General features: G+C 37.1%; 1 protein-coding gene across 8 annotated transcripts in view; it reads left to right on the top strand.

Moving 5' to 3' along the window:
• Nucleotides 1-13,831, top strand: part of ITSN1 (intersectin 1) — a 145,605-nt gene that overhangs the window by 46,647 nt on the left and 85,127 nt on the right. For 6 of the 8 annotated variants that reach the window (XM_075771243.1, XM_075771268.1, XM_075771300.1 and 3 more), the window contains 8 exons: nucleotides 355-515; nucleotides 2,037-2,216; nucleotides 2,842-2,935; nucleotides 5,651-5,751; nucleotides 6,405-6,468; nucleotides 8,660-8,797; nucleotides 9,741-9,856; nucleotides 13,340-13,602. In XM_075771243.1, the coding sequence (XP_075627358.1) occupies nucleotides 355-515; nucleotides 2,037-2,216; nucleotides 2,842-2,935; nucleotides 5,651-5,751; nucleotides 6,405-6,468; nucleotides 8,660-8,797; nucleotides 9,741-9,856; nucleotides 13,340-13,602 (1,117 nt within the window). The remainder of the gene's footprint in view (nucleotides 1-354; nucleotides 516-2,036; nucleotides 2,217-2,841; nucleotides 2,936-5,650; nucleotides 5,752-6,404; nucleotides 6,469-8,659; nucleotides 8,798-9,740; nucleotides 9,857-13,339; nucleotides 13,603-13,831) is intronic. The other 2 variants (XM_075771283.1, XM_075771276.1) reach the window with 1 other exon arrangement.

The following is a 13,831-nucleotide window of genomic DNA, read 5'->3' on the forward strand; positions in this document are numbered from 1 at the left end:
TTGCAGAGTAAATAATTTGATTCCCTGTGGCACTGTTTGTAGTACCATAGTTTCATCTATGTGATTTTGCAAAGTTTTTGTAGAACTAAATTAATCCTTCTTTTCTAGATACTTCACTATAGTTCCTCATTGAAAAGTGACTTTAAAAATACTTATTAATTGCTCCAAGAAAGACATCAAGAAACTGTCAGTTTAAACACTGTCTTGTTTCATGGCATTTTTAGCCTGGCATAACTATTTTGAATGGAAATTAATTAGTCTTGAATAGACATGCATGTGTGTGTGCATGCTCCTAGGTCAGTTCCTGAAGTTCATAATTTATGAATCTAACTGTGAAAATTGTGTATTTTGTAGGGCTCTAGCTGACATGAACAATGATGGGAGGATGGATCAGTTGGAGTTTTCAATAGCTATGAAACTTATCAAATTAAAACTACAAGGTTATCAACTCCCATCTGCACTGCCTCCTGTCATGAAGCAGCCACCTATTGCTCTGCCTAATGCACCAGGATTTGGTAAGCTCTTTGTTTTCCTTCTTGTTAGCTTGTATTATAGCAACCTACGTTGAATTTGATTGCTTTGCAGTTTCTAAAATAAAATTTTAGGAAAAAGTACTTCTAAAGGTATGTGGACTCAAAACCAAATGCTTCCATGTGTGTGCACATGCTTAAAAAAAAGATCTAAATGAGCTTTTAGCACCCAACCATATTGAATAACAGAAGTTGAGGTCCTGTTTGCTTCCAGTCTTACACTGTTCCCCATGTGGTTCCAAACAAAAGCATTTTGTGGGGCAAAATGATGCATCAGATAGGAGGGCTAGTGCGTTCCAAAGCGATGGAGTTTTTATTTAAACTATTGTTATTTGTCCCTATTTTTCATTAAGGGATCTCCAGCTTTGGCAAGATTAGCTATGTTTTTCTTGACTTTTTACAAATCATGCTAGTAATGCACCCCTTTGCTTTTATTTTATGAGCAGTGCTGCACTGGTATCAGCTAGTTCAGCTGCTCACTCAGTTCTCGTGGTTAGTACTGCCAAGGTCACCATCATTTCAAGGAAAAGAGTAGGGAAAATGAGATAGTGAGAGGAATCTAATAAAATGAAGCTGAACCTCATGTTTAACACCTTGAAGTTCTGTATATTCTGTGGTGAGAGGTTCTTTGTATTTCGGTTTCAGTTGTTGCTGTGACTTAAGTTGGTTGGTGCCTGAGAATCACTGCTGTCCTTAAGAAAAGGGAATAGCACATTTGATGAATTGCGTGCAACTTTGTTGTTTGATCAGTTGTTGCTTCCACAAGTTTTACAGTTTTATTTTTGACTGTAAGAAATCAGTGAAATTGAGCAGAACAAATACTAGTTTAAGTGAGAAAAGGCATAATAAAATCAAACCCGTGAGAAAAGGCATAATAAAATCAAACCCCCGAGAAAACCAGCAAAATCTGTGTTTTTTCTTTTTTCCTCATTCAGTGTAGACTTGATCTCAGCTGTTTGCACACAGCCTCATTCTTCCCATTGGCATGACTGGACCTCCTTAACCTCTCTCTTACCCATGCAACTGTGCTTACACCTAAAATACCTCATTACTGTGCTTTGCCCTATTAGCTTTGCACTGTTTCATCTTTACAATAGGCTGCAAGCAGTTATCCTGAAGCTTGTTCTTTTCAGCTGTGGCTAAATGTAGGCTTTGGGTTCATTACTCATTGGAAGTTGACAGTGCTGCTCTTCATTTAGTTCAAGGCAAACAATTCTTTTCTTCAGCAAATGCTAATAGACCTTTTTGGTCAGTGTTGCATCCAGTGTGATCTTATATGCATACATTATAAAGTGGTGTGTTGTTCCCTCTGCATTGTTTTATGTTCCTCTGCCATGCTAATGGTGCAGCAGACTGTAAGAGTTCTTTCAAGGGGTGTGTGGAAGTTTCCATTTCAATCTGCTCTTTAATTCTGCATTTACCACTGGGTTGCAGGCTGCAGTTAAGTTGTTGTATTGTATTAGGAGTCTCTAAATTCAAAAAAATTTCTCCTTTTCTTGCCCATAGGTATTGGGGGCATTGCCAGCATGCCATCTCTTACAACTGTTGCCCCAGTGCCAATGGCATCTATTCCAGTAGTAGGAATGTCTCCACCATTAGTATCTTCTGTTCCTGCAGCAGCAGTACCTCCCCTGGCTAATGGAGCTCCTGCTGTTATACAGCCTCTGCCTGCTTTTGCTCATCCTGGTATGCTACATACTGAGACTCTGTTTACTCTCTTGCTATTAACAAACTATTTTGCGATTTTCTTTGGATCCAGAGAACAGTAGACATTCTAACTTACCCAAAGTCGTTCTTTAAAGTAAGGGCTGTACTTTGGTTTAGCCCAATGTAATTGTTAGCAAATTGTTTAGTTTGTATAAAAGTTAAAAGAAGAAATACGGACATACTATACTGTAACAGTCAGTCGTGTTGAGCAGAATATTAAACCTGTTATAACAGCAGTGTGATAAATGTAGCTTGCCAATAAACTAAAAATATGTCCTCTCCTATCTATTTATAACTATTCAAGTGCTGCTATTTGTTGGGATTACTTTAAAATACTGGAACACATATGATTTCTGACACTAATCACAATATAATTTGATAAGAACAGTGTTTGCATAAAACTGCAAAAGTGAAAAGACGTGAGAGAAGTGCCTGTGTGTTTTCACCTATTTTGTTAGACACTGTTATCTTAATATTTTTAGAAGGGATACCATCAAAAGAACCATAGTGCTTGTATTTGATCTTAGGAACTAAATGAATGTCATTGAAATTCTACAGTTTAAAATGCTAATACTAATAAATACATGTATTCTCTTATTTACAGCCACATTGCCAAAGAGTTCTTCCTTTAGTAGATCTGGTCCAGGATCACAGCTAAATGCAAAACTGCAAAAGGCACAATCATTTGATGTGGCTAGGTAAGTTGGTATGGAATCAATGTATGTGTGTAGCTACTTCCCCAGAGTTAGAAAAACTTCTGTTTTGCAAAGTTGTTTTCTGAAATAATATTTACTTGCAGAAATCAATTCCTGCTGACATACTACTTCAGGATTTCATAGAATGCTGTGGTTTTACAAGGAATGCTCCATGAGTAGTGAATCATTGAAATAGAATAATTAACTATTACAGTATGTGTTGACACCATTTTCAGACTCTTGAAAACTTATTTTTTAGAAAAGCATTTGCTGCTGTAAACATAATCTGCATTCTGTAATAATGCACAGGCACTCCTGCTAGTGTGAAAACATAGAAAGTAATGTTCTTTAAAATTAGCAACTCTAGGATTATTTTTAAAAGCAAAATATTTAATATTTAAATGCACTTCACATAACTGCTTCTTATATATTCTTCAAGTTTGCATGAAAAATCACCTGAAGGGCTTTTAGATTAGTTCAAGGCCTAGGAAGATGTATGCTCAGGCAAAATGTATTTTACTATAGTCTGAAGAAATGTATCTAACAAAATAAAACTTCATTAGAAGAGTTAAGATAGTAATTTCCCGAAGTGTTTGTAAATCAAAACTTTCTCACAGGTCTATACTACAGATTTTTTTGCGAGAAGCAAAAGGGTTGGGACATTATTTAATTATATCTTTTTATTTTCATTTTTCTTCTGCGGGTTTTTCTTGTGCCCTGCTATTAGATAAGTGACACTACTGATTATTGGCAAATAGGATTAAAAATCTTTCAAAACAAACAACTCTCTCTTTGAAATCCAGTACTGTCAGGAACATAGTAGTGATGCTCTGATACAGAGGTACAAGAAGTTATCAACTTTGTCTGTAACAAAATTTTTAGTATTTACAATGAATGAAGTTCAGGGAACGTCAGCTGAAATGGTTTCTAGATATTACATATGAGTGCTAGCATGGTTTGGGGGTTAACTATATCTGAATCTTGCTGGTCACTTTTATTGCCAACAGAGGCCTGAACCTCAGATGAGATGACTTATTTTCTGAGGTGAAATTGCATGGTTCTCTGAATCTGCTTGGGCTGGGGTTGGAGCTTCCTTAGCTCAATCGCAGTTACTTCAGTAACTTCTGAAACATCTGCCAGCGCTGAAAGGGATATTCCTTCACAACTGCTGCTAATGCTGAGTGATGAACTGGCATGTGTCTTCCAGTTTTATATTGGAGAAAACAGATAGCAAGGTAATTGATTTGCGGAGTTTATGGAAAGGGAGGAAGAAGAGCTAAGTCCATTAAATTGAAATGTAAAGTTGAAGTTTGTTGTTTGGGGGTTTTTTGTTTTGGTTTGGCTTTTTTTTTCTTCCTAGCTGAGAATTCGTTTGAATTTTGAGAAGGGTGAAATTCAGAATTCCACTTGCAGTGCTTTTATCACTCTACTGAGTCACCACTAGTGAACTTTTGCCATTCATGGTATTTGGTATACATGAGTCAACTGTTTTGTCCTCCAGCATTTTTTTTTTCCCAAACTACCACTTAAGTATCCATGAAGGAGAGTTTCATTACTTAATGCGCAGTAACCTCCTTCACAGATCAAGGTACATACATATGTAAGACAAAAGTAGACTTAGTGTGTGGAAAGTCCCAATCTAGCAAAACTGGTGAGGGAGGAATTCGTATGGATAAAACTTAAAATAATCAACTTTTTTTTTTTAAGTTTCAGTCTTATTCTCATTATTGTGGCTTGATTTTGCTTTGCTCCCATGAGAGAGTATTATTAAAGCACAATAGTTTGGAAATAGAAAATTGAAATAGAGGTATTAGCTGTTTTGGATCTTGTCATGTGAGAATAGGATATGAGGTCAATTAGTAGATTATTCATATAATCCTTCTCAGATCAACTTTGAAACATCTTACCATGCTGTCTCCTTAGTGAACCAGGGAAAAGGGATTTGGTTGTTTGGGTTGGTTTTTTTTTTACTGTAATTTGGTATGCTCTTACAAATGCTTATTTAATCTGGCTTTTTTTTTTTTTAACCTTAACAAAAAAGGACAAAGTTTGAATATGCCTAAAACCAGAAAAACTGTGCTTATTGTTTTTCAGTATGAAGACTGAAATTTCCCTTCAGGTATGGGAAAAATTATAGCTACAAATAACAGCACTCAACCGACTATGTGGATGAATTAGAACTGGGAATATTACATTTTGTCAGTTTTATTCCATTGCAAGAAACTTTGATTGCTTTTGAGTGTAGCTTTTCCACACTTTTTTCGCATGTTTTCAGCATATTTTACATTTGTTTTCCTTAATCAGCTTATGCGTTGTTTGGCTAAGACAACCAGTTAAAGATAGGGTAAAATGAGATATTACTTCTGTTGACAGTGGTAAAGCATTTCTTTTTATATGTTTAGGTAAAAGCTTTTAGCTCCTTTAAAGTGTTTAAGTTACTTAATTCCCTGCTAGTAAAGAAGAATACAAAACTCTTAGGCCTGTTGTTCACCTGTGCCAAAAAACATCTTCTAAGACACTGAATTATGATAAATGTTTTCAAACAAGAAGTCAAAGCTGTTGTGGTTTTAGGAATAGAAGGGAATCTTTGTGAAAAGAACCATTTCAGGCATAAAACTTGATCTCTGTGCAGCATTTCATCCTGTTGTACCTGCCAGCTTCATGTGATTAAATTTAAAATTATATCCCCCCCTGGCCTTTTCCTTTTTCTAATTCTAGTGTGCCTCCTGTGGCAGAGTGGGCTGTACCTCAGTCATCAAGACTGAAGTACCGACAGCTGTTCAATAGCCATGATAAAACAATGAGTGGACACTTAACAGGTATCAAAACAATTTTTGTTGTCTCCTTTTTTCAAACTGTAGAAGGCCAATTGTAATAGTATTTAGAATGCTATTCAGATAGTAAGAGACTGTCATCTCTCTCTGTTGTCACCATCAATTTTTTCTGTTCCAACCTCCCAGCTGCTTAATGATCTTGTTTAGGAGCAAATATTTATTGTTGCTGGGATCATTTTATCACCTTCTTTTCTTTATTTTCTGCAAAGTACATTGATACTGGGAAATGATTCCTAGAAAGCATACAGTGGGCTATGTGAAAACTTGTGCGGCCATTTACAGCCTTCAGTTCATCCACCAATGAGGGTACCTATTCAGTTTCAGAAAGAAACTAGAATGGTACACTGGCTTGGTTGTACTTCTTTTTTTTTTTTTTTTTTTTTTTTTCTTCTTAAAAATCTGTGTGATTGTTGTGGAGAAGGGAAGGGTTATGTATTTTTTTTTTTTAAAATATTTTCCTTTTGAGGCCAGAGGGAGGGGGCCTAGGGATAGCAGTATGTATAGACTGTTCATGCTAATAACATCTCTTCAGTGTTACCTATTCAGAGGTAAGCTCTGCTTGAGCAGTAGCTACTTGGTAATGCAAGAAAAAGGGAAGGTTGCTTATTCGTTTGTTAATCCTTGTTTCACTTCGCTAGGTCCACAAGCAAGAACTATTCTTATGCAGTCAAGTTTACCCCAGGCTCAGCTGGCTACAATATGGTAAAAGTAAATCTATCAATTTCTACCAAACCGGAAACTGTATTTAAACCTCTATACTGTGGGGTTTTTCTCTCTTTTCAATCTCCCTCTACTGATAAATCACTATATGTTGCTCTTTTTAATGTATAACTTTATAAAAAACCCCCTACATTTCTATGCTTATATTAATATTACTTCACGAAAGTGAAAAAGAGCATCTTTTAAACTCTGCACTTAGACGTCTCATAAGTTGGGTTTCAGTTATGGGGGCTTAAGGCAGATCAAATGTTCAGCCTCCTTCGTCTTCCACGTTGCTGGCCAGATGTGATACAGCACCAGTGAAACTTACACATTTGCACAGGTAGTACAAAACAAAGCTTAATCCAGAACCATACTTTCTTCGGGGCTTGTCTGCTTTTTATGCGAGTTTCTAAGGGCTTATTTCCAAGGGGCTGAAGTTACATATGTTTAAAAGAATGGATTTTAAAAGGATTTGTCTTGGCTTCTCTTTCTCCTTTCAACTTCTTGTTTGCTGAAGTTTGTGTTCTTATTGTCACATGGATTAGCCTCCCTCCTCCCTCATACTTTGGAAGGTCGTGCTTTCCTACGTACTGTGTAAAGTTTCTACTTTGTTACTTGTGTAGTACTTGGTTATTGTTGATTTATGGTTATCTTTGGTGACTTAAACGGCCCTCATGCTGCTTCTATATATTTTTAATTTCCTCTACAACTTATTTTTAATTAACCTCTATACTTTATAAGTCTCTGCTTGAATACCATTGTCAACTCACTAACCCATCTGACTTCTGCATGAGGGTGTCAGCTGTGTTGTCACTCTAACATGACAGTTCAATGGCATTTGCTTTCTTTGCTAAGTAGTAATGTTTTTGTTATATCTTAAAAAGCACTCTCTCTTCCTCTGTTTTGTAACAAAGCTACTATAAGGAAAAAAAAAAATCAACCCAGTTATCAAGCAAATGATTAGCCAAAAAAATACTCTGCTTGTTGCCAGCACTTAAGTAGGTTGTGTGGGCAGGGGAACGACGTCAGCATACTCCAGGAGTTCTAAACTCTTTTAATTTTTGACATTCAGAACTGCCAAGTCTATTGAGATAAGGAACAGATTTTACAGCTTTTGTTGTCCTAAATGTTGGTCCCTTTCCTGATCCTGACTGACAGGCAGTGGAACCACTGTTGCTGTTCTCTGAGGCAAGATTTGTCAGTCTGTATTGGGGGTGGATTCACTGACTCATGGGCACACGAAGTGAAGTACTGATGTGCAGGGTGTCAGCTATTCTGTAGCAGCTGTTTTGGTATTTCCGTAACAAAGAAGTGGACCCAGACTGTTAGGATAGCTGATCAGTTATATCCTTCTGTGCTAGATTTACATTATACTGGCTTGTTCTTGTGCTCCAGCTGAGGAGTTCAAGAATACAAGCGTGGATCAAATGGGGCTATAATTGTCTTCCAAATTTAAATCCCATAAACAAAGTCCTGTACCTTGAGACATCAAAAGAATGTATCAATTGCTTACCTTTGCTTTTCACAAATTTTTCATGGGAGACTTTACTGCATGATTAGAGTGCAACATGCTAGAGAAACAAAGCTGATGTTTAGGCTGTTAAATTTTGTCTAATGCCACCTTAATGTAAGTAAAAACATTTTGTGCATCTGTTGGAGCACTGATTTTAGGCCATCCAGAGACGTTACTCCATACTTTTTAATATGCGCGTAATGGTAAAATGTTTTTGCTTATCAAGAAAAAAATCAAATGCCTTTGATTTTAATGCAAATGCGTGCTCTGGAATATGAGATAGGAGCCTCCAGGGAAGAAGGAGACCCAACCAAAAAGTTCTGCCACACAGCTGATTCTTCTCTAAACGATACTGTGTAGTGGATGTTCACAAAGTGTTCAAGAAAACTCCACTGATTAACATTACTTACATAGCATGTGGTACAGGCAGCATTCAAAGAGTGAGTGAAGTAGAAGCCATGGCTACAAGGATAGTTTCAAGGAAGACATGCGTGAGAAACTTGAGAAATAGTGAAGCATTTGGTTTTTGCTTTTTATTTGTTTGGAAGAAACAAAGTAGTGTGAAAAAAATAGTGAAAAATTGAATTCATTTGGAACTGAATATGTTAAAACTATGCTTTTTGACAGTGATTTTTAATATTTCAGAATTTACTTACTTTATACCTTTCCTTTAAAAAGGAATCTTTCCGATATCGATCAAGATGGAAAACTTACAGCCGAAGAGTTTATTCTGGCTATGCACTTAATCGATGTAGCTATGTCTGGTCAGCCACTGCCACCAGTACTGCCTCCAGAGTATATTCCACCTTCATTTAGGTAACTGATTATAATTCTGAAATCTCGCTCTTAAATTTTTGTTTCATTTGGGAAAGCTGTCCTCTGAGTGTAAAGTACAAGAGATTGAAATGTGACCCCTTTCCTTTTTGTACTGCATCTATGGCACAGAGTGCCTTCTCATTGGGAAATGCTTGTCTAGCTTTTTGGTTTTATTACAAGTACTGGATGCTGGAAGTAACAAGAATTCCTTGTAAGAATACAGTTTTGGTCAAATGTCTTATGCTAGCATACCTTCTAAAACTTAGTCTGGCCATATAAATTTAAAGTTCAAGCTTATACTTCTGTAGACCAAATGGGATGTATTGGAATTCAAAACATGCTATGAATTTACACTGTAGCAAATTCAGACATCTTTTGATACAGTTGTGTCTGTAAATAGTGGTGAGTCATTATTTCTATTTCTCTATTTCACCTTTTTTGTGGAGAAATGGGTGGAAAGACAGTAACAGCAATGGAGTGGAGTGTTTGCATACAACCATAACTTCATGTTCTTTAAGTACCCTCCTGATTACAATTTTTTTGTTTATTCCATGTGGGGGTCTTCTTTTTAGCTTGACGATAGTGAGCTCTTCCTCTGCCTTTGCAACTTTTGCTGTAGTTTAATTCAGTGTTTCCCCAGCTTCAGACTCATCACAAGTAAGAGATCTTGGGGACAGGGTTGAACAGATCTATAAGTTGCATGGTGCTGTGAACTTTGAACTAGGTTTCTCAGGTCACCAGTGTGTATTGTTGGGACCCTGGAGGATACTGTTACATTAATGGCAATGGCTGGCTAAAATCATCGGGGCAACACTGAGGGAACATTAAATATCATTAAACATTACATCATTGCATTTAATTTATTATTTCATCATTAAAACGTAAATAAATTTGGCAGACATAGGTGCTTTTAAGCAACTTGGAATTATCATTTTATTGACAGAAGAGTACGCTCTGGTAGTGGCATATCTGCTGTAAGTTCAGTATCTGTAGACCAAAGGTTACCAGAAGAACCAGCATTAGAAGAAGAACAGCAGCAAGTGGAAAAGAAATTACCAGGTGAGCAAGCAAAAATAGAGATGTATTGTATGCTGTTATCAGACAGGTGTCAGATTATATGCTGTGGAGTTACAAAAGCTTATGAAGAAATGTTTTCTTACCAGATCAGTTTCTGACATGTCAGAGACATAACCAAAGCATTGCTTGGTCCAGCTAATTCCTGACTCTTGCATCATCCTTTGTGTTAGTGACAATGAAGTTATGAACAACATTCAGGCTGCTTATGCACTTTCAACAGAGGCAACACTTTGCAGCCTCTGCAAAGAAAACTTTTTACTACCTCCATCTTCTGACGTAGGTGGAGTGTAATTTTGACTTGTACTCTTTAAAAGATGACAATGTACATAGGGAGGCCTGTAGGCCCGTTTCATTGCAGTCTGTGTAACAATATGTTTTTTTATACAAGCTTTAGCAGCTCTGCTTTGGGGAAAATAAAATTAAAAAAAAAAAAAGAAAGGGGAGGGGAAAGGGTAGAAAGCCTCCTAGATGCTAAATGTTAGGAAACTTCTGATCATCCCCTCACTCTTCTTTGTGCTTTATCTACTTGTGCTCTATTTCATTTTAAGATGACCAGAATGTCACACAGTTGAAGATGTAGCAACGTGACAGATTTATACAGTGCCATAATAATGCTTTTCTCTTTTGTTCTAAATTAGTTTTCAGTTTTTTAATTGATTCCTAACACTGCATTCATTGCCTCTTTGATCACAGCTTAGATCTGAGTTGATGTTTTAGAAGACTTTCCACAGTAATGCCAACATCCTTCCACAAATCTATCAACCATTTTAGAACTCATAACTGTGTGTGGTTTTAGTTAGGATTATTTTTATTCCCCATGTACACTACTCTCTGTTCATTAACATTTGAATTTCCTCTGCTTCTTTATTTCCAGATCACTCAGTTTTGTCAGATTCTGCACAGTCAGGTTTTTATTTTAATCCCGTGACTATCTGGCATCATCTCCAGAAGCTGTCTTGTTACTTTTCAGTCAGTTCCAGATCATTGTTGCACACTGAACAGCACAATTGCTAGTACAGTTCTTTGAAGGAGGCTACTGAGAATCTTTCTGTCATTGTGAAAGTTGGTAATTTGTTTCAGCCCTTAATCTTTTAATTGTTTGTTAGTTCCCAAGAACCTCCTGTCTCTTTCCATACCAGATTAGTTCAGGGGATCTGCAATTCAGATATAACTGTTGTCTTTGGTTTGTATTTTATAACTAACAGCTGCTGGCAGTCTGCTGGGTAATTATGGCTGTAGGAGGATGGAGGGAGATAGCAGGGGCTACTGAAGCAGACCTCACTGAGGTTTCACAACAAAACATTTGGTCACAGGTGAGATTTGACTCTCTTATATTGGCTCTTTCAGGCCTAAGTCTTGTGTCTCTGGAATCAGAGGATTTTGGTATGCAGTTTGTAGTGTCAGGAAGGTCAGAAACTTGGCTTAGTTTCTTTATTAGACTTCGAAATCATGCAAGTATTCTTCTGTTGACCTGATCTTCTATTTCAACTTGGTTATTGATACAATTGGGTCTACTAGACTTGAGAGGTAGCTCTTTCCTGCATTGGTTCTTCCATGGTGCCATGTTTAGTCATGTATACTAACTGTCTGTTGTAGCCTCTGCTACTTTGCCCAGTGTGGGAGCAGGGTGACTTGTCTGTAGCTTTCAGGATCATTATACCGTCTTTTCTTAAAGGCTGGTGTTGCACTTGTCATCTTCTAGTCTTACAGGACTGATGTTGATTAAAGGATGGATTGCACAGCGCAGCTAGTAATTCATTAATTTTGTATTTGAACTATGGATTAGCATTGTCTGGGTTTGGCAACCTGTTACTTTTAATTTTTTGGTTTTATTTTTGTTTTAAAGCTGTTTCTGTTTTCAGTTGAAGAGGGACTAGAGTGTATAAGCCTTTTACTGTATTTGATGTATAGATTGTCCATTTTAAAGATCACTTATAATAGTGAATGTTGTCTTGCTTCTTTATTGGCTTTGCTAAATCTGGCTAGGTGTGTTGGTTTTTTTCTTTTGAGACACTTGAAAGAGTTTTTGTTGTTGGTTTTTATAACCTCTTAGAAGCTTTCCCTTAAGCATAGTAACACAAGCCAATAGCTACGTATTTAATTTGCTAGAAGTTGTTCTCTTCTGTTTTCATACTTTGGCTATACTTTGTTTTGTTATCTCTGGTAGCTACCTTGATTATGCAGAGTAACCATACTAGCTTGTTGGGCAGCCATCTTAGAACCTGGTGTCTCTTCTTAGTGGTATGTGTTTTCTGAGCCTTGAACATGGTATCTTAATGTCCATGCTACTGGCAAATGTTTTGCCCGTCTACCTATTCCTTTTAACTGACTTCCTTGACATAAATGTGTTTGGGGTTTTTTTCTCTCTCTTCCCCCTTCCGCCACCTTTTTGCTTGGTTTCCTAAATCAGTGGGGGTTATAATCACATTCTCTGTCTATCAGTCTGTATCTTAATATTCTTTGAACCCGGTGGCTAATTTTACATAAATTGGACAGATGTCAAAGTGGTTAATTTTTTTCAAGTTTTATGAAAATTGGTGATTGGCAATAAGAAAGGGGCCCAAACTTAGAAAAAGACAAGAATTCAACTGGGTCAGCAGATGTCGGGCCAACGTGTCAAATAATTAGTGCGTACACACTTTGAAGTAAATATGTGCTATCTCTTGACTTGCATGCCAAAAATGTATGTGCTGGGCATTCAGGGAGAGAAATGTAGAATAATGGGGTATGGGAATGGGGCATACAGGGTATGCAAAGAAGCAGAAGGTGAAGTGGAAAGAATAATTTGGAGGAACTGTGAGGGAGGGGCCGTGGAATGTGGAACAGGGGATGGACAATCCCTGATAGTGCAGAAGAATGTCAGGGAACCTGTGCTGGAACTGAGGTCATTTTTTTTAGGACAGTGATGAGGATGGGAATCTGCAGGAATCCAGTCTTTGTGACTTCAGCTGCTCAAGTACTTAAGCAAACCATTTCTTTTCCTGACAGTAATGAGTAATCCTATGAGAATATAAAGTTTAAATACATTCTAGTCATTTGCATAATGGCTTTTTGATAACATCATCAGCTGAATTCTTTGCCTTGTAGTAACTGAAGTGTTGATTCTTCTACCTCTACTATGGTCAAATGTATAGAGGATCTCCAAATCCTGTGTCCTCATAGAAGATTAGTAGGTGAATGGTTTGTCTAAACTATACCCACTTGTTTGGGCTTTGTGGAAAAACCTAGAAGCCTGAGGAATGGGAACCAAAATTCACACCTTGATTTCCTAAGGATGTGGGTTTAAGGGGATCTACAATACAAATGCTAATGATATAACCTAGAATTAGCTGTACAGCTAGTTGAGAGCTGCATCTAGTACAGTTGGAAGGTTGTTTCACTTTGATTCAGCGTATATAGATTTATTTTTTTTAACTCAGTAGCAGAGTTTAATTCTCCTTTGCCCCCTGTTTCCACACATTCAAGTTACATTTGAAGATAAAAAACGGGAGAACTTTGAACGTGGCAATCTAGAACTCGAAAAACGGAGGCAGGCTCTCCTGGAACAGCAACGCAAAGAACAAGAGCGTCTAGCACAGCTGGAACGGGCAGAACAGGAAAGGAAAGAACGTGAGCGGCAGGAGCAAGAACGTAAAAGACAACTGGAGCTAGAGAAACAGTTGGAAAAACAACGGGAATTGGAACGGCAGAGAGAAGAGGAAAGGAGGAAAGAAATAGAGAGAAGAGAGGTAACCAACTGGATTAAAGAAAGGTGGTTATGTCACTGGCAGCTGTGTTTGATTAGAACAAAATGTAATATTTACACTAAATATTTTGCTGTCATTTTTAGTAAGCAAACATTTAAAGAATGAACTTAAATTTCTGGGTTTTTGAAAGTAAGGAAAAGAGTTGACTATCTCTTTATTTTTCATGTGAAATGAATGGATGAGACGTTTAGAACTAGGACAATGTACTCCT

This window comes from Balearica regulorum, chromosome 1, assembly GCF_011004875.1.
Source record: "Balearica regulorum gibbericeps isolate bBalReg1 chromosome 1, bBalReg1.pri, whole genome shotgun sequence".
Lineage (NCBI taxonomy): Eukaryota > Metazoa > Chordata > Aves > Gruiformes > Gruidae > Balearica > Balearica regulorum.